The sequence below is a fragment of the Diplodia corticola genome (assembly GCF_001883845.1).
Source record: "Diplodia corticola strain CBS 112549 chromosome Unknown scaffold54, whole genome shotgun sequence".
Classification (NCBI taxonomy): Eukaryota; Fungi; Ascomycota; class Dothideomycetes; order Botryosphaeriales; family Botryosphaeriaceae; genus Diplodia; species Diplodia corticola.
In genome coordinates this window covers 176,449-194,628 of record NW_017971533.1, presented here as the reverse complement: position 1 = coordinate 194,628, position 18,180 = coordinate 176,449, and the positions used below count along the sequence as shown (strand labels likewise).

The window sequence follows — 18,180 nt, the reverse complement described above, 5'->3', positions numbered from 1 at the left end:
ACGATGGACGCCGGAGATTGCTGAGGTTGCTGAGATTGCTGAGATATCGCTGACCGCCCGCTGGCAGATGATTGCGTATCTTTGCTGGACGCGCGCGGACTCCCAGGGGTCAAGAGCTGCATTGCAGCACCATGGCACTTCCCGCGTCCTCGACGTCAAGCGAAGGTTCGCCGCCGAGACGCGACGCTGCTGCCGCGCGGGCTTGGTGCCGCAAGCCAACGGCAGACGCGCACGCGCGTCCATGGCGCGCTGACTGGGACCGGAGGGAACGAAGAGGAGGGTTTCTGATCGCACACGCGGCAGGTTGGCGTGCGTCACCGGCGGCTGCGGCGAGGACGTTGGCTGGGCTGCAGGCGCCGAGCAGGCGCAGACACAGACTCATCGCTGGCGCATCGCGGGCGGTCGAGTGGCCAGGACAGGCCGGGCTGCTGACCGCTGACCGCTGGCCGGCCCACGTGAGGCTCCCGAATCCGCTCCGACCTCCGCACCACACCTGCCACCTACCCACCCGCTCCCGTGCCTCAGCATTAAACACCCTGCCCTGGCCACTGGCCCAGAGAGGTCGAAACCACTCGGAACGACGGCACCTAACGGCATCAGGCCCAGTCTGGACGGTCCGCAGCTGGGCAGGCCAGCAGGCGGCCCATCGCCCGCTGCGTGAGACGGTCGGCTAGCTGCCCCGAGGCAACGAGGCTGAGACCTGAAACCCGCCAACGCCCGATGCCGCCCCTGTGCCTGCGCCTGGACGTCGCACCGCCTGAAAAGACGTGAAGGCACTGCACCCTCCGCCAACCAGCGACCAGAGCCCGCGTCCGCCATGCCCTCCGCGACGCATCGCTGCCGCTTCCGGCCGCTGTGAACGCCGTGTTTTTGGCCCTCGGTGCTTGTGCCTTGCAGCCAAGCGCCGCCGCGGAGCCTGTCCTACTGGCTGCGCTTCGCTCTCGCCCGCCCGCAATGCTCTCGGCCCTTGGCCGCTGCTCTGGCCGCTGCCATGGCCGCTGCTGGCGTCGATCGCCGCGTGGGCATGCTCCTCACGGTCCGCCCAGCGTTTCAAGCCGCGGACTGGAGCTGGAAGGAGAATGGTCGTTCGAGCCGTTTGGCGCAAAATGCACGATGTGAGCCCGTGGGGAGTGCTGCACGTTTCGCCCCTGCGCGAAATGGCAGCATGGCGCCGGCTGCGCGCCATGCATCAAAATGCACTGTTTCCCCCTCCTCTCTCACGCCTTTTCTTCTCAAGTCTCTTCTTGTGTTTCTGGTGTGCGCTCCAAGGGTGTTTGATATACGGCCTTTCCCTTCTTTACTGCTATCTTAATACCCTCTCTCCTTGAATTCCCCTTCCCCAGCCTATACCGAACCCCGTGCCGGCACGGTCTACCTACCAGACAGAATCAGACCTTCTTTTACTGCAATCATTCGCCTGGCAGCTGCGTGCTTCAACGTGTACATGTGAGTACTAAACTGCATACAGAGCAACGCTCAGGGTTCTCCCTCATCCCCTCATCCCTGTTCCACCCGTCCACTCGTCCAAATCAGCGCGTAAACCGCTTCTTCCGTTGATTCATCTTCGCCTCTGTTTCTTGTCCTACGCCCGGGCTTGTCTCAAGCCTCCCTGTAACGGCATTGTTCATGCTCCATCATGATGCTACCACACGCCAAAATGTCTCCCCTGGTTCTCCATGTCATTGATGGCCTGCCTGTGACTCCTTGAGCTTCTACGTCTGACACTAGCTATACAGCATCACATTCCTTTTTATCCGTCCATCTCTCGGATCTTCGTTCGTTCTCTATTACTTGAGATCGCCTAGAGCGCTCTTACCACTCCTTCATCATGAAGTACGCTTTCGCCGCTTCGGCAGCCGCTCTTTCTCTGCTGGGATCTACCTCGGCATGGACAATTCCCATCCCTGCCAACTGGCATGGCAATTTCCTGGGCTTCAACCGCGGCTCCTCTGAGGAAACCGACGCCGAGAACATTGCTGCTCTCGTATCCGCCATCGCGACATCTACGAGCCCAGCCGCAGCAGCAGCAACCACTGGCTCTTCTCACGAGTCCGGAGGTGAGGAACATCTGATCCTCTTCAATGCCTCGCACCCCACCACTCCCGAGGTCGAGGAGATTCTCAGCCGCTTGGAGCTCTCCACCAACCACTCCGACGTGCGCTACACGTTCAACAACAGCGCCTTCCGCGGTTTCTCGGCCAACATAAATGAACACTGTATCAAGGCTTTGGGTGATATGGTGGAAGTTGAGTCGGTCGAGAAGTCTGCCGTCATGTCTGCCTCCTCTTTGAGGAGCAAGAGGGATGTCAGCACACGAGGTGGTTCTCCCTGGGGTCTGCAGCGCATCTCCAGCGAGCTGGCGGTTGGTGGCAACGCCACCGATGGCCTTGCTTTCACCTACTCGTACGAGAACGCCCAGCTCGGCAAGGGCGTTGATATCTACATCGTTGATACCGGTGTCAACGTCGATCACGTCGCTTTCCAGGGACGCGCGCGCAACGGTTGGACCGCCTACCCGGACACTTCGGACCGCCCTGTAGACGGCTGGACCGACGACAGGGGCAACTACACGGACGGTGCTGGACACGGCACTCACGTCTCGGGCACCTCTGCCGGCGCAACCCTCGGTATTGCTACCGGCGCCAACATCATCGCCGTGCGCGTCCTCGATGCCGACGGAGGTGGCAAGTCCTCCGACACCATTGCCGGCATCAACTGGGTCATCCAGCAGCATGATCAGCGCAAGACCGAGTCGGACTTCGTGGGCAGCATCCTGAGCATGTCTTTCGGCACCGAGGAGACGGTCGACACGCTGAGCAACGTCATCAAGCTCGCCACGCAATCCGGCATCCACGCCTCGGTGGCGGCCGGAAACAAGGGCAAGGACGCGTGCGACTACTCGCCGTCGAACGTCGGTGGCTCCAACTCATCTGTCGTCAGCGTCGGCAGCATCGGTATTACGGACGAGGTGTCTTCCTTCTCCAACACGGGCGCCTGCGTCGATGTGTACGCTCCCGGCGAGGACATCCTGTCGACGTACATTGGCGGCGACAACGTCGTGCAGTACCTCGACGGCACCAGCATGGCCTGCCCGCACGTCACCGGCGTCATGGCCTACCTGATGGACAAGGAGCCCGCTCTGCGCCAGGATCCCGCCGCCATGAAGGCGCGCCTGACCTCGACCGGCCTGCTTAGCTCCATCACCGGCCTTGTGCTCGACTCCACGCAGACCGTTCTGCTCAACAACGGTGTCACCGGCGCCCTCCTCGGCAAGAAGCGCGCCGTCTCTGGCGGTGACGACGAGGAGCTCGACGCCTTGTCGTCTGGCGCATTTGTCCTCAGCTCCGAGGACGGCAAGTCGAAGAGCAACTGGTGAGCAACGACGACAGAACGAGAACCAAAAAACAAAACAAAACGTATAGACATCTCAAGCATCACCATTTATCTGTTCGCTGTACATCTTTCCAATACATCTTTATCTCTTTCCTACATACTGTTTTACACATTGGTCTTTAATATACCTCATCCTATTTCTCTCGCGGGAAAGAAGGCGAAAAGTTCGGGTTGTACGGGTTGACGTTGGATTTGGCTTCGGCTGTTCGGAGAGTTTTCCTGTTAGCGATGAGGCGCAGAGCGGCGTAGCAGAGCAGGGAAGAAAAAGCGGAGAAACAACGAAGCTCCTGACAACAACTAGAGAAGAGAAGCTTTCCTTTATTCCGACTTTACAGTAGAGTCGCTGAGCGAAGTGTTGTTTCCCCCCATCTCTTTCCAATCAAATACTTCCTCTGCATCATATGATACCATACATAGCTATCAAATAATCTCGCAAAACTTCACAAGACAAAAGGAAAAAAAAGACGTGTGACACGTAACTACTTCACTAGGGGAACAGAATCGCCAGGTCCTCTACACTACACAGATGTTGTCGGTGTGCGACCTCCTGTACTGTACTTCCGACCAACATGGTACACCACAACCCCCGTCTCGACGCTACGGGTGCGCCACAGACAAGATGCACGTGCCGAGCCTTTTTCGCGTGCAGCCCCTCCGACCTTGGCGGGGGAGCTCGTACGATCAACTATAAGTGGACATCTAATTTTAATCGTTGTGGGCCCGGGGTGTTTGGCTTGGCGCATAAAAGTCATTTGACCGAGGTGGTATCTGCTACCTACTATAGAGGCTCTTCTACATAGGGGAAGGCTTTTTGTGGGCTGAGGGTTGCCCAATGCTAGTCATCATTTCCCATCGCGCCTCGTAATGCCGTTCGTGCCGTTCGTCGGTTCTTCATTATTAATCCATTGCACAACTTGATGCTGTTGCATACTACTTCCGCGCACCTTTCAGGCGCGCTGCGCTTATGCGTCGGCCGATGCGGTGTTCCGCTGTGTGCTGACTGCGTACTCCTGTAGGAAGTCGGGGCTGTTCTCAAATTCCTCGCGCACCTACAAGGTTTTTGTGTCAGCCGAGCAAACATCACTGGAGGTCGTGATCATGAGATGTGCATGCCGCACTCTGCATGTCGAGAATGAGAAACTGAATCAACTTACAATGTCCAGTCCACCCACGAGCTCACCTCCCACCCACAGCTGCGGGAAAGTCGGCCACTCGGCGTACTCCTTGAGGCCCTGCCTGACCTCGTCGTCGGCTAAGATATTGAAGAAACCGTATCGAACACCCTTCTCTCTCAGCAGGCTGACCGTCTGCCTGCTGAAGCCGCACTGCGGCGCGCTGGGAGTGCCCTTCATGAACAGCATCACCGGGGCCGCCTTGACGAGGCCCTCCAGGCGCGCAAACAACTCCTCCTTGCTCGTCTCAGGCTCCTCGGGGGCGGGGGCGGCCGCCGCGGCGTCGTTCGGGGCGGGGGCGCTGCCGTTCGGCTCAGCGGGCTTGGTGACGGCCTGGGCGGGCGGCAGGCCCAGCTTGCCCGGGTTGCCACTCTTGCCGGCGTGCCGCTCGACGGCGGCCCGCACCTTGGAGGCGTCGCTGCCGGACACGGTCTCGAGCGTCTGGCCGCCCTTCTGCAGCACAATGTACGGCACCGCCGTCACGTCGTACGCCTCCGACACGTCGGGCAGCTCCTCCGCGTTTATCGACACGAAGCCGATCGAGGGTGGCGAGTCGGCCGTGTACGTGCTGGCCAACGCCTCGAGCACCGTCGTCATCTGCTTGCAGGGCGCGGCCCACGGCGCGTGGAAGTAGACGACGAGCAGCGCATTGGGCGGGAAGTTCTGGACGTAGGCCGCGAAGTCGGCGTCGGTGGTGATTTCGGTGACGGTCGCGGCGCTCATGGTTGGCGGCGCAAAGGGCTTGTCTTCGGCAGGCGGAGGGAATGCGGGAAAGGCTCTGCGTGAGAGTCTGGCGGGATGAATTGGGCGTCGAGGAAAGGCTGTTGGTGGCGTGCGAGAAGCTAAAAGTGACGGTGGTCGTCGAGTAATCAGATCCAACTGATTGATATGCCCCGCCGCCTAAAAGCTCCTCCGACAAAACGCACAGGCCACCTGCCCTTGTCACGTCATCGCCGGTTGCCCGCGAGCTGACAAACCTCCGCAGCACCAATATTGAATGTTTCCAGTTGACGTGTGCGGGGAATCCCAGAGGTTTCAGTCTCAGCTTCGAGGTCTGATTCGCTTGCGACATGATTGTGAATCAGCCAACGAGTAGTCCGATACCTGTCTTGACATCTCTCATGAAAGTCCACGCGACGAAAGCTGCAGGTATTGATGGTCATAAATAGCCCCCAGAATCTCAGTCTCGACAATCAAAAGAATTGAATGATTTATGCAAACATCAGGAACGCCGCAAAGGATGGGCGCTTGCTGCCCGTACCGCGTTGCTGTTGCTAACGTATGTTTTGATGAGCTGGGAACTTCAACCGACCATATTTTCTGGTATTTGAGATGCGAAGAAGCCAAGGCAGCCTCCATTCTGCTTCGGAGGGAAACTTAATACTGTTGCAGTATTACTTTCCTCACGGACCTTTGTTACTGGCTCTGGTATGGGCTAACAGGCACCAGAAATGGGACGACAAGTGACAGTATCCTCAAATCCAAGGAATAGACCTCGGACAAGAGTTTGGGAGAGGAGAAGTACATTGTATCCCAACGAAAAAGGTCGAAGGCGCCCAAGACAGGCCAGCACGTGGTTTGGACAATCTTGGGGTGGGAGGCCCTAGCGCTAGTCCATAATAGGTACCGCCCTCGCGGCAGAATGTTTGCGGATATCAAAAAGTTCCCGGCGCGAAGTCGCGGCCCAGCAGCGCACCGCAAGACCACGCCCGTTCATAATGTCAATCCCGCTCCGCCAGATGTATGCAATCGTATGGAACGCTCCTCGCTCGAGTCATCACTGACCAATTTTTCACAGCAAGCCCAAGAGCGCGCGCACAAAGCGCGCCCTCGAGAAACGCGAGGCGCAGGTGCACGAGAACCCGAAGACAACGCTCTTCCTGCGCGGCACGTCGTGCAGCCAGATCGCGCAACATGCACTGGCCGACCTCAAGCAGCTGAAGGAGCCGCTCGCGATCAAGTTCAACAAGAAGAACGACATCCACCCGTTCGAGAACACCGACTCGCTTGAGTTCTTCAGCGAGAAGAATGACGCCTCGCTCATGGTCTTCGGCCACCACAGCAAGAAGCGGCCCCACAGCCTGACCTTTATGCGCTTCTTCCAGTGGAAGGTCCTCGACATGCTCGAGCTGTACATCGACCCGGACACCTTCCGCCAGCTCAGCCAGTTCAAGAACAAGAAGGCCGCCGTCGGCCTGAAGCCCATGCTCAGCTTCTCCGGCACCCCCTTCGAAAGCCCCGTTCCCAATGCGTACACCCAGGCAAAGAACTATTTCACCGACTTTTTCCGCGGAGGGGAAGCCCAGAGCGTGGACGTTGAGGGTCTGCAATTCATGATCCACTTCAGCGCCAAGGACGAAGTCGATGGCGAGCCTAAGCCTGCAATCCACATGCGCGTGTACCTCATCAGGACGAAGAGGAGCGGTCAGAAGCTGCCGCGCGTCGAAGTCGAGGAGATGGGCCCTAGAATTGATTTCAGGGTCGGCAGGGTCCAGGCGGCGGATGAGTCTATGATGAAGGATGCTCTCAAGAAGCCTAAGCAGCTTGAGGTACGTTTTACCCTTTCCCTCCTATCTTTCCTGCTAGGGAATTGTCTCATATGAACGCGATTCTGACATTTCCTTTACACAGCCCAAGAGCAAGAAGAACATCGAGACGGACATCATGGGTGACAAGATCGGAAGAGTCCACGTTGGCAAGCAGGATCTCAACCAACTTCAAACCCGCAAGATGAAGGGTCTGAAACGTTCCAAGGAGGACATTGAAGAGGAGAGTGAAGATGGCGGCACAATGATCGATGATGACGAGATCAGTGACGATGAGATGGACGAGGATCTTGCACCGGAAACGCACCCCAAGCGTGCCCGCGTGTGACGGGCGGCATAAAAAGTCTTTCACCGAGGTTCTATGCATTGAGCGGGCGCGGGTCTGGGTGGAAAACAAGCTGGCGTTCTATGGTATCTATCTACGTTGGGTTTAATGGTCGGTCGGGCGACCTTTGATAGTGCAGTCAATCAACATATCAAATCAGCATAAACTTTTCTTTGGGTCCTTAGACCCTTCCAATTCACTTCTATCCCACGTGCTCCATGGCGATCATCCCAATGCAGTCTTATCTAAGAGTTCCTCGGCGTCCAACGAACGCATTCTAGGAAGCGGCCTCGAGGGTGCCCTGCTTCTCCACCGCGGAGGCGGGCTTGGCCTGAGCATCTGCACTCTTGTTCTGGACAATGCGAAGCAAATTCCTCAGTAGCACGGAGATGGTGCACTTGCCAATGGCAGGGACGTAGATAGAGGCCTTCTGCTTGACCTCGGGAGAGAAGTTCTGTGACTGTTAATATCAATTGGAGTCGTGTGGGTCAATGCCCATCCACTCACCTTCTCACTGGAGAAATTGATGCACACGGCACCCTCGCGGAGGAGGTGAACGGGGACTTTGAACTTGTCGCCCGGCACGCCGCTGATGACGACGTCGCTCAGCGGGAGGATCTCCTCCAAGCCCCAGCCGGGCTTCTCCTCAACCTCGTGCCTCCGCTTGCGCAAGCCCTCGCCTCTGTGGTAGTGCTGAACGTCGTCAACGTCCTTGGAGTAGACAACAGCACCGTCGTTGGCCAGCAAAGCCGCAAGCGGCCTGCCGACGACCTCGGACCTGTTGATGACGGTGATGGTGTGTCCGTGCAAGCGGTTGCCGTACGGGAGGATGGTGTTGTAGATCTGGAGGTGCTCGAGGATCTTGATGACGGCGAGCGGGGTGCAGGGCAGGACGCTCTTGAGCTGCTGGGCCTCGTCGAGGAAGCGGACGTTGCGGTACATGTTGGAGATGTACTTGTGGGTCAGGCCCTCGACGTCCTTGGTCACATCGACGACGTTCTGCAGGTACTGGTCCTGGCGGGTGCCGAAGATGGGGTAGTAGACCATGATGCCGTCGACGGCGTCGTCGCCATTGGCCTTGATGATGGCATCCTCGAGCTCCTCGCGGTCAACCTCGCGAAGCTCGTACTGGAAGCCGCTGGAGCACAAGACTCGTCAGACACGGGGATCAGGCAAGGGCGCGGGGCACGAGCATTTGCGGGAGCAACAAAGCGACTGGAGGCTCACTTTTCGCGGGCCGTCTTGCCGGTCCAGTCGGCGTAGACGCGCGAGGCCGGATCGCCGCTGGCGAGGAAGCCAACGAGCAGCGGGGAGCGGTTGAGCTGCTTCAGCCCGTCCTGGACCTCGGCGAGCAGCTTTTTGGCAACGCCGCCGGCCAGAACAACCTTGCACGTGGGCGCGTCGGCCATGTCGTTGTCGTCGTCGAGGGAGGATGGCCTGCGGGGTCTGCGATCAGTAGTACGGGCCGTCCTAGGAGCAGCAGCGCGCGTCCGGTCTTACATGGTGAAAGGTTCTGAGCTGTGCCTGGGCGACGACCAAGTGCCGACAATATTTTGGCCGCTTTGGCCCCGATGGCCCCGACCTATGGCCCCGACGCCGGCGCCCACACCCGCACGCCCGCGCAAATCTTATCGGCCAGCGGCGCCTGCCCGCTTCGGGCGTAGCGCGCGACGTGCTTTCCGTCACCCGCAGCTGCTTACCTTAGGCTTTTCCGCCATTCGCAGACCGAGTCCGCACCGCGACCCCAAACGCCATGTCCGCTATTCAGCTGTACTTGTTTGAGTTCTCCCGGAACAAGGACGAGGCGGCGCGGATTGCCTCGCAGACCGCCGAGCGTGCGCCCCCACCCTCCCCCGCTGACGTCAAGCCCTCGCTGACCGCGCCCAGGCCTGGAGACCAAGCAGCTCAAGCTGCTCGAGCTGATCGAGTCCCTGGGCGAATTCCTCAACAACGATGACGGGCCCACGAGAGCGAAGGGTGCGCCTGCTCCGCCAAATCTATTCTGCCCTGTGTGTACTGACTTGCCAGCCATGGCCTACCTCGCCGATGTCCTTTCGGCCACGCCGCCCAAGGTCTTTACCCGCCAACACAGTATGTGCCGGCTCCTCCCCACTTTCTACTCCATGCTCGTGCATTTTGCCGCCATTGCAAGCATTGCTGCAGCCGTGAATGAAAATATTTTTAAAATATTTTTTTTTCCCCGAGAGGACATCCACCTGACCTCAAACAGGAAATCTCCTTTGCGACTTCGTCCTGTCCCGTATAGCCGACGATAATGAGGGTATTGGCTCCGCAGCCAAAGCCCTCATGGCCCTGGAAGAGCGTGGGGCGTGGGAGAAGGAGAGGGCCGCCATGGTGCTCACCTCCCTTGTAGACAATACGGCCCCGCTGCATCAATTCAAGCTTCAGAGCGAGCGCTATTCTGTGTTGCGGTTGATCGACATGCTTGTTGCCAAGTACAGAGAAGGTAACTCACCCTCGGCCGTCGCAGTCGGCTGGAAGCTGACCTGAGCAGCGGTACGGAGCGTGCATGAGACTACCCCGGGTTTCCTTTCGCGCTTCATTTCCTACTTTGATGGAGAGAAGGATCCCCGTAACTTGATGGTTGTCTTCTCAATCCTCAAGGTTCCCATGACGGAATGGACCCTTGGCTCGGATGCTCAGGTTAGTCTAGCAGCGGTTGTGAAGCACGACTGTTTCCAGCACTCCCGTCTTGTTGTGTGCCATTTCTGTGCTGACCGCCAACAGGACTTGTTTGATGCCGTCTTTAACTACTTCCCCATCACGTTCAGGCCTCCGCCGGATGACCCTTACGGAATCACTGCCCAACACCTAAAGGATCGTTTGCGAGAGTGCATCTCATCTACCGCAGACTTTGCTCCTTACTCTTTCCCTGCTCTCCTTGACAAGCTGGACTCTACTTCAATCAACACAAAGGTTAGTGTCTCAAAAATTGGTTTGGAAGCATATCTGACTAGCACCAGAGAGACGTCCTTCAAACTTTGACTGCGTGCGTTCAAGATTACGGTCCACGCACAGTTTCCCTGTATGCTGTGACTCTGTGGGACTCTCTGAAGTTTGAGATCCTGAACGCGCAGGAAGACGACCTTGCAGAGGAGGCTTTGAGCGGTCTTGCGGAGATCGCAAGACAGCTGACACAAAACACTGCCGGTTCGCTGCATGCCTACCTGAAGCCAATCACAAAAGAGTGCAATGAACATCTTGAGGATGCGCCAACAAAGCAGTCGGCAGCTTCCGGAAAGATATTGCACTCTGTCTTGAAGGTGTCCCCGACAGTCGAGGACTCGGTACTTGGCGCGGTTCTGCCCAATGTCTTCACACTCTACCAGACTAGCGATTCCATGGCGAAACGGAGAGGTCTAGTTGAGGTTCTTGCTCAGCTGATCAGGGCGGACATTGCGGTCTACGGTGAATGGCGGCTTGTTGACAGCAAGGTTGTCCACTCTGGTTCCCGTACAGCCGATAACGCCCTCCTGAAATACCGCGATCAAGCTTTAGAGGTCATGAGCAATGGCCTTGCCACAGCACCGGCGAAAGAGGTCTCCTTCCGTCTGGCGGCGCTCGATGGGCTCTTGCAGCTTGCTAAGGCAAGGCTTGTCCTTGATGACGATGACGTTGCCAAGATCGTTGCCATATTCCACGACATTGTCATATCAGAGGAGTCTTATGGCAAGGATGAAGTTAAGACGGCTGCAGTCACTGGCCTGGTCGATATTGCACACCAAAAGCCTCAACTGGTGATTGACAAGGCATTCCCAGCCTTCATGGCAGAGCTTCCAGACAAAGACATCGAAGGGTCAGATTCATATGCTCCTGTACTTGAAGCATTTGCAAAGCTCGCTACCGAGGAACAGATATTCCCGACGGTGGTGTTGCGGCTGAGGAACAAGTTCAATGCGGCTATTCAACAGGGCGCCTCGGATGGATATATCGTTGCGCTTCTCTCAGCAAAACTTTTCGCGTTCTCGAAAGGAGCAGTAAAGCTCGAAGGAACCACTGACTCCTGTCCCTACTACGACGAGATCATACTCCCACTCCTCTCTGAGGTCTCAGGATCGAAGTCCTCGGCCTTCGATAATGAGTTTGCCCTTGATATAGTTGGACGCTTGTGCAACACCATCCTTCGAAAGCAGACCGTGGAGTTCCAGAAGGAGAAGATTGCTCCGGATACTTACACCTTGTTCTCTGGTGAATCCTCGGACAGCTCACCGCCTTTCAACATGGATACCTCACTTGAAAGAAGAAGAAAAATGATCGTCTCAACACATATCCTCGCAGCCCTCCGCCGCGAAGCGGCACCCATTGCAGATTCACGAAGGCTTCTCGCCGCGCTGATGGATTTTGCAGTGTTGGAAGACATCCCCCAGCGGGTCCGTCTGACAATAAATTCTCAAATCTCCCTTGTGGCCAACAAGTTCATCCCTTCAGCCGAGATCAAGGATATTATGAACAGTATCTTCTTTGAGCCGCAGCAGCTGCTGTCCGCCGAGAAACTCAATGACAAGAACATCCGGGTCATTTTCGCAATCATCAAAGGCCTTGCTCTTCGCAACGCCCCTATCCTCAACACCGTCCTCCCGTCACTGCTGGAACTTCTCAAGGATCCCAAGCATGGCCTCGCTGTGGCTCGTGGCTTCAGTCTTATACTTGCCCCACATGATCTTCTGACAAAGGACAACTACTGCATGGTCTCCGGGCTGCACAAGCAGAAGGTCTTCAATCTTCTTGTACCGGAAATCGCTTCCTCGTTCAAGACTGCAGACCCATCGACTAAAACCAACTACCTGATTGGTCTATCCGGCATCTTGCGCTGGATCCCATACACAATCATTGAGCCGGAACTATCGCAGCTGACTCCCTTGCTCCTTCAGTGCCTGGACCTGCAGCAATCTCAAGCGCCGCAAGGGCAGCAGCAACAGTTCGATGATGTCAAGAAGGCTACAGTCGACACTTTGATTGCGGTCTTGACCCACGAACCTAAGGCACTCGAGGAACACGCCGCTAGCTTGATCACCCGACTTTTGAATACGGCAAGCGCTGCGTCGGCGAAAAACAAGGCTGCTGCCGTCCCTCCAACAAACAGCCCGGCTCTCCGGGCAGCCGCGCTCAAGTGCCTTGCGCTCATTCCCGAAAGACTGCGCGGCGAGATTGTGTTGCCTTTCAAGCGGCAGGTTGTCAAGAAGCTGACGGCAGCCCTTGACGATTCCAAGAGAGCGGTCAGACTTGAGGCGGTCAAGTGCCGGGCGGCATGGCTTGGTATGGACGAGGTGGATGACGATGACGAGTGAAGGAATGGTGCTGGGGGGTTAGAACGAGGTTTGGTTATAGAATAAACGCCGTTTTCCACAAGGTTGTAGATTGGGGTCGACGTATTTCAAGGGCGGAGAACATGGTTTGGTTATTTTTGGGATGGATCAGTAGAAGATTCGGTACGTATGACAGCATGTGCGATCTTTCCGGTGGGCTGCATGTAGGTAGGAGTAGATAAGGGGATGACGTTCTTGTCTTATCATTTTTCTGTACGGGATCCAAGGAGTCGAGCACTAATGTGAGGTCGTAGATCTGCGTCACGCGCCATCACACATTGCCTCGATCGACACATGATGCACAGCAGATGTTCTATCCGTTTCCTGGTAAATCCAAAGCCAGTTGGAACATGAATATTTTCTGGACACAATTTCGAGCACATATTTCAAAGATGGTAAAGAAGGTAGAGGGGGAAATAAAAGAAAATAACGGTAGACCGGTAAACGATCTGCGTCTGAAGAAGTGAAGAGAAATAGGAAGGTCAAGAGAAGAAAGATAGAGAGGAGACAGAGAGTGAAGGGGAAGGGGGGGAAGAGAGAGGTCGCTCTACGATAGCGACAACACCCCTTTCCCCTGGAGCACCTTGGCCGCCAAGGAGACGAGGCCGCCGGCAATGCACACGACGCCGCTCAAGATGGCCATGCCGTCGAAGCCGCCGTAGCGGGCGAGGAGGACGCCGTTGACGGGGGGCCCGATGAGCATGGCGATGGAGGCGACGGCCATGCCCATGCCCATGTAGGTGCCGATGTTCTTGGGCTGGTCGGCGCAGAAGGCGAGGGCGACGGTGAAGCCGGAGACGACGGCGCCGGAGCTGAAGCCGTAGAGGGCGGCGAAGGCGATGACGGTCGGCGCGGTGGTGCAGCGCGTCCAGCAGAGGGTGAGGATGCCCGAGGAGACGCCGGCGAAGGCGAGCGTGTTGAAGCGGCCGAGCTTGTCGGCGAGGATGCCGGGCACGATGCGGCCGAAGAAGGAGGCGCCGTTGAGGATGGCGAGGAGGTAGTTGGAGAGGGAGGGGGACAGGCCGGCGTGGGCGACGGCGTAGCTGGGGAGGTAGTAGAGGGGGGTGAAGAAGCCGAGGAAGAGGAGGAAGGTGGCGGCGACGGTGGCGAGGTAGACGGGGCGGCGGAAGGCGGAGAGGAGGATGAGGCTGTTCTTGCGGGGAGGGAGGCGGGCGCGGATGGCCATGCACGGCCAGATCAGCATGCCCAGGGCGATGAAGCCGCACACGCGCACCGCCCAGGGGAAGCCGATGTTGGGCGAGGACGCGTCCGGGAGCATCTTGACCAGCGCGATGGGGAACACGACGGCGCCCAGCGAGGCGCCGGCGATGCTGAGACCCATGGCGGCGCCCCGCCGCTTGGAGAAGTACTGCGAGGTGGCGGCCAGCGCGGGGCTCATGACCATGCCGTTGGAGATGCCGCCGAGCACGCCTTGGGCCAGCACGAACTGCCAGTACTCGGTGCACAGGCTGGTCATCATGATGGACAGCACGTAGGCCGCGGCGGCGGGGGCGACGATGACGGGCCCGCCGTAACGGTCGAAGAGGGCGCCGCCGAAGAGGCTGCTGAAGAAGACGAAGAAGTTCTGCAGCGAGCCGATCCACGAGATGGCCGACGGCGTCATGAAGGATAGCTGGTGCGACTCGTAATAGGTCTGATACACGCCGTAACTGTTGAGGTAGCCCATGGTGCAGAACAGCGCCGCCGCCGTCCCTACCGCCACGGACCACGCGCGGAATCCGCCTTCCGGGAAGTCGCCAGCAGCGGCGGGGGTGTTGGGTTTTTCTGAGGGAGATTGGGAAGAGCCGGGAGCAGCAGGGGCGCTGACGACGGGTACTCCAGAGTCTTGTTGTTCCGGGTCGTCGTAAGAGTATTGGGTGCTGCCGGAGAGCCAGGATGCTCTGTTGTCCTTGTCCGACGGCTTCACCCAGGAACCCCTTTCGTCCACTGTGTAAGCCATGGCAGAGGCTGGATAAGGGAAGAAAGACGCAAGAGAAGTGCTTGAAGCAGATCAGAGCAATGGAAGAGTATACAGATACATGCCGTGGATTGATATATGGAGCCGCCAGCGGCGTTCGAATTCGAATCCGAGCCGACACAGGCTACGATCCACGCCGACGTTTCGCATCTCGGATGATCTTGTCTGGAAGCTGACGTGACCGACGGTCCCGTACGAGCCCAAGAGATGGCGGTTTCTACAAGCCCGTAGACGATGGTGTAGCGCCCAGATAGAAGTGGCGGCACGGGAAGGAAGCCATGGGCATTCCGGTTCAGCTCTATTCCCCGATAGGCAATGGCTCGTGGCGTAGGACGAACTAGCTGGTAGCCCGGACTGATTAGCATGAGCCTCGTGGAGAAGTAGGATCGTACACTTACACGACTTGGAACAGCTTGGCTTAAGCGGGGAGCCGTTGCCATGTCGAAGGTGGATGTTGGAGAGGACGCTCGCAGTAAGTCAAGCATCGTCGCGGCGCCGTTCACCACGGTCTGACCATGCATGCGCAATAGGAGAAAAGATCATTTTCTGTACACCGGTTAGAGTATGTGCATGTCTTTGCAGGATGACGCGCATGAGCACGTTGTTTGAGTCCGGAGCCATGGTTTCGGAACGGAGAATGGCGTGGCGGAGGACCGAAGGATGCGTAGCTGAAAACAGCCCGGCTCGACGAAAAGCGCCGCAACGGATAGCTCCTCCACGTTTTCCCCCACCTCCGTCACGACGACATGTGATGTACTTCGTCTTTGCGCCGCCGTCTCCCGTTGTTCTTGGCCAGCGATACTACTCACGCCATGACCCGGTCCAATCAGCAGCCATCAGCAGCCATCATCAGCCATCACTCGTCGGCTTCGTCTCTAGAGCACACTTGTGGAGGCGGTAGACTATCGGTTTCCGGAACGTGAGCGCGCTTGACTAGACTAAAGCCGCGGCCGGCCACACTTTTAGCCCAACGTGGAAGGCTGTGGAACGGCGCATACCAGGCACATACCTCGCCGCTGTCTCTGGCACGAGGTCCAGACAATTCAGTCATCACACTTGTCCTTTGGGCGCCAAGCCGAACCAACAGGACTATATACTCTAGCCATTCTTCATCTTCTCTGCAAACCTGCCAAGCTTTTCAAAGGATGCCTACATCATTTTCAAGCATCATCAGTTTCCAGTGAATTGCACCCTCCGAGCCATGGTTATCATACTCTTCTTACTTGGAATCTACTAACTGTTCTCTTTGAACGAGACTCTCTCTGCTGTAGTAGTCGGCCTCCAAAGTTCCTTGATCTTTTCTGGACGCGAGCTAACCCTGGGAGGAGGTCGCACCACAGGAACTTTGTGAAGACCTCGTGCTTGCGTGCGTCGAACCTTTGTCTCTGTATCGGGCCGGTGCGGATGTTCATCAGTCTGGTTGTGCTTGATGGCTCTTGTGAAGGCGGGTTCTGAATGTTGCCGTTGTCGCTAGCCTTGAAGGCACTCGATGGAGCGGTTGACCTATCTGACACTAGCCTAGCCAGTTCGTCATTGAACGAAAGCACGTGGTTGCCACAACAGCCCATGACCTATTGCTCGCCATGTGAGATAGACCCACTTGCATCCTAGACTCATGCCTCGGCTGGAAACATAGTCAGCTGAAGGAATAATAACTTCATACGCAGCTGTTCATGGCCGGGCCAACCCCGGTGACAAGTGGGTACCGCTCTCATCTACTTGCACATTGTCAACGCGGTACACTATTCAACAGTCCGTCCAAAACTTCAGTGTGTAGGCGCAACGGGCCCCCTCAATGGGTGCAAGAAGAAATCGACCTGCGGCGATTGTTTGCGTAGGCAGTCGAAGCAGATATCCCGGCGTAGATTTAAGTATTAAAACCATACGAATGCATCCAGATTCCAGATGCGGGACCCCAAGGCCCATGTAAGATTATAGATGTGAATAGGGTCAATTTCTTTCTGTACCCACCGTGAAGTGGGCATCCCACGTTTATCCTCGACATGCGCCAGCCCGTAGCGTGCTCATGACTACTGCAAACATTCATAATCTATTCTAAAAACATCTCTGCTTTCTTCCAACACCCATACTAGAGCAGCAGCGATTTTGGTCGATGGCTAAATTATTGATATGCTGATTGACACCTCGTTGGGCGATCTCTTGCGGGCTAACGCACCGTTTAACTACTCGCAAAACCCATCGAACCGCCAACATGTACCTCGAGCTAAAAGTGACCGAACTCCTAAAGCGTTCTCCTTCAAACACTGTCCTTCGTGTACCGTATTTCCGTAGCGGTAGATATTCCCGCTACCGGCTCAATGGGCCTATGATCCCAAGCAACTTTTTGCAGGGCGCCAGACCAGGCCCCACCGACCGGCACTTTTCAACCGGGTGGGTATCTGCTTTGAAGCAATGTGGACTATGACATGAGTGGATATTGTCGGATCCTGAAAATAAAGGCAAAAAACAACGTTGCTCTCAACTCACGGCATTAACTCGTGCTTGGAACCAACACCTCCCCGCGTCACCCGCCAAAAGAAACCCAGTAAACGAACCGGCACACGCCGCTCGCCCAGCCTCCACTTTCGAAGCAACGAACCCACTCCATCGTCGCAAAAAGATGTGAGCCATTGCCCACGCCCCGTTCCCCCATGATCCTCACTGGCTCACCAACCTGCAGTAGAGACGCCCCCTCCCCAAAAAAAACCTACTCTTCGCCACCCACCCACCCGATCCAGATCCGATCCGGGCCTCGTCGGGCCGAGCCGAGAGTTGCCACTCGAACGGATGCTCGTTAGCACGCAAGAGAGGGCGAAAGCACCAACCACACGCTGTCACAGCCCGGCCGGCGCATCCCCGCTCTACCCCCGCTAATCCCTCTTTCCCCCCTTCCGGCGCCTTCGCCAATCAGCTGCTCCCCCACGACACGTGGTGAGGGAATCTCTTTCCCCATGCGTGCCTAGTTCCCGCTGGGCGGGCTAGGGGGGGGGGCGGAGTCGATTGTTGGTAAGAGAAATATAAAATGTTGGTTGGCTCGGATCATGACCATCGGTCTGGGGCGATCCGGGGTAGGCTACTTAAGCAACGTCGTCCAGTCGTCACGACTGTGCCGCCGCTATCACCTGCCAATTTTAGAACGGCGACTGATGAGTATCCAATAATAGTAGGCGGTCTGTCCGTGGCACAGTCGAAGTGGACTGACGGCCTCAGCGTAGGCGTCGAGGAAATCACGAGATCGTCAGGACAGACGCCAGTGAGTCAGAAGAGCAGGCGAGCAAGGTCGATGAGTGTAAGAGCTGTCCGCCCATAGCGGACGGACGAAGCGTCATGGATTTAATAATGCAGAGTGCCTTCCCAACAAAAATACAAAAAACAACGCAAAGGACCGCTGACGCTACGCTGAGATCAAGAAAAACGAAAACCTGTCGAATGCTTCTTT

The 18,180-nt window shown here is 57.0% G+C and overlaps 6 protein-coding genes across 6 annotated transcripts; 3 read left to right on the top strand and 3 right to left on the bottom strand.

Annotated features, from left to right (window-relative positions):
- Nucleotides 1-1,828: 1,828 nt before the first annotated feature.
- On the top strand, nucleotides 1,829-3,376 carry BKCO1_5400067 (peptidase s8 s53 subtilisin kexin sedolisin; the record flags this gene model as incomplete). Its single annotated transcript, XM_020277276.1, has 1 exon — nucleotides 1,829-3,376. One exon carries the CDS (start codon nucleotides 1,829-1,831, stop codon nucleotides 3,374-3,376), a length of 1,548 nt encoding a protein of 515 aa, XP_020127139.1.
- Nucleotides 3,377-4,355: 979 nt separating this feature from the next.
- Nucleotides 4,356-5,288, bottom strand: BKCO1_5400066 (monothiol glutaredoxin-4; the record flags this gene model as incomplete). The annotated part of the gene is made up of 2 exons (XM_020277275.1): nucleotides 4,356-4,442; nucleotides 4,548-5,288. The coding sequence occupies 2 exons, from the start codon at nucleotides 5,286-5,288 to the stop codon at nucleotides 4,356-4,358; spliced, it is 828 nt and encodes a 275-aa protein (XP_020127138.1).
- A 995-nt stretch (nucleotides 5,289-6,283) lies between these two features.
- BKCO1_5400065 (brix domain-containing protein) lies at nucleotides 6,284-7,439 on the top strand (the record flags this gene model as incomplete). The annotated part of the gene is made up of 3 exons (XM_020277274.1): nucleotides 6,284-6,306; nucleotides 6,364-7,114; nucleotides 7,197-7,439. The coding sequence occupies 3 exons, from the start codon at nucleotides 6,284-6,286 to the stop codon at nucleotides 7,437-7,439; spliced, it is 1,017 nt and encodes a 338-aa protein (XP_020127137.1).
- A 274-nt stretch (nucleotides 7,440-7,713) lies between these two features.
- Nucleotides 7,714-8,845, bottom strand: BKCO1_5400064 (methylenetetrahydrofolate dehydrogenase; the record flags this gene model as incomplete). Its single annotated transcript, XM_020277273.1, has 3 exons — nucleotides 7,714-7,890; nucleotides 7,944-8,574; nucleotides 8,664-8,845. 3 exons carry the CDS (start codon nucleotides 8,843-8,845, stop codon nucleotides 7,714-7,716), a joined length of 990 nt encoding a protein of 329 aa, XP_020127136.1.
- Nucleotides 8,846-9,189: 344 nt separating this feature from the next.
- Nucleotides 9,190-12,745, top strand: BKCO1_5400063 (dna repair transcription protein; the record flags this gene model as incomplete). Its single annotated transcript, XM_020277272.1, has 7 exons — nucleotides 9,190-9,271; nucleotides 9,324-9,413; nucleotides 9,465-9,527; nucleotides 9,667-9,903; nucleotides 9,952-10,100; nucleotides 10,185-10,373; nucleotides 10,421-12,745. The coding sequence occupies 7 exons, from the start codon at nucleotides 9,190-9,192 to the stop codon at nucleotides 12,743-12,745; spliced, it is 3,135 nt and encodes a 1,044-aa protein (XP_020127135.1).
- A 565-nt stretch (nucleotides 12,746-13,310) lies between these two features.
- On the bottom strand, nucleotides 13,311-14,723 carry BKCO1_5400062 (monocarboxylate permease-like protein; the record flags this gene model as incomplete). The annotated part of the gene is made up of 1 exon (XM_020277271.1): nucleotides 13,311-14,723. The coding sequence occupies one exon, from the start codon at nucleotides 14,721-14,723 to the stop codon at nucleotides 13,311-13,313; it is 1,413 nt and encodes a 470-aa protein (XP_020127134.1).
- Nucleotides 14,724-18,180: the final 3,457 nt, after the last annotated feature.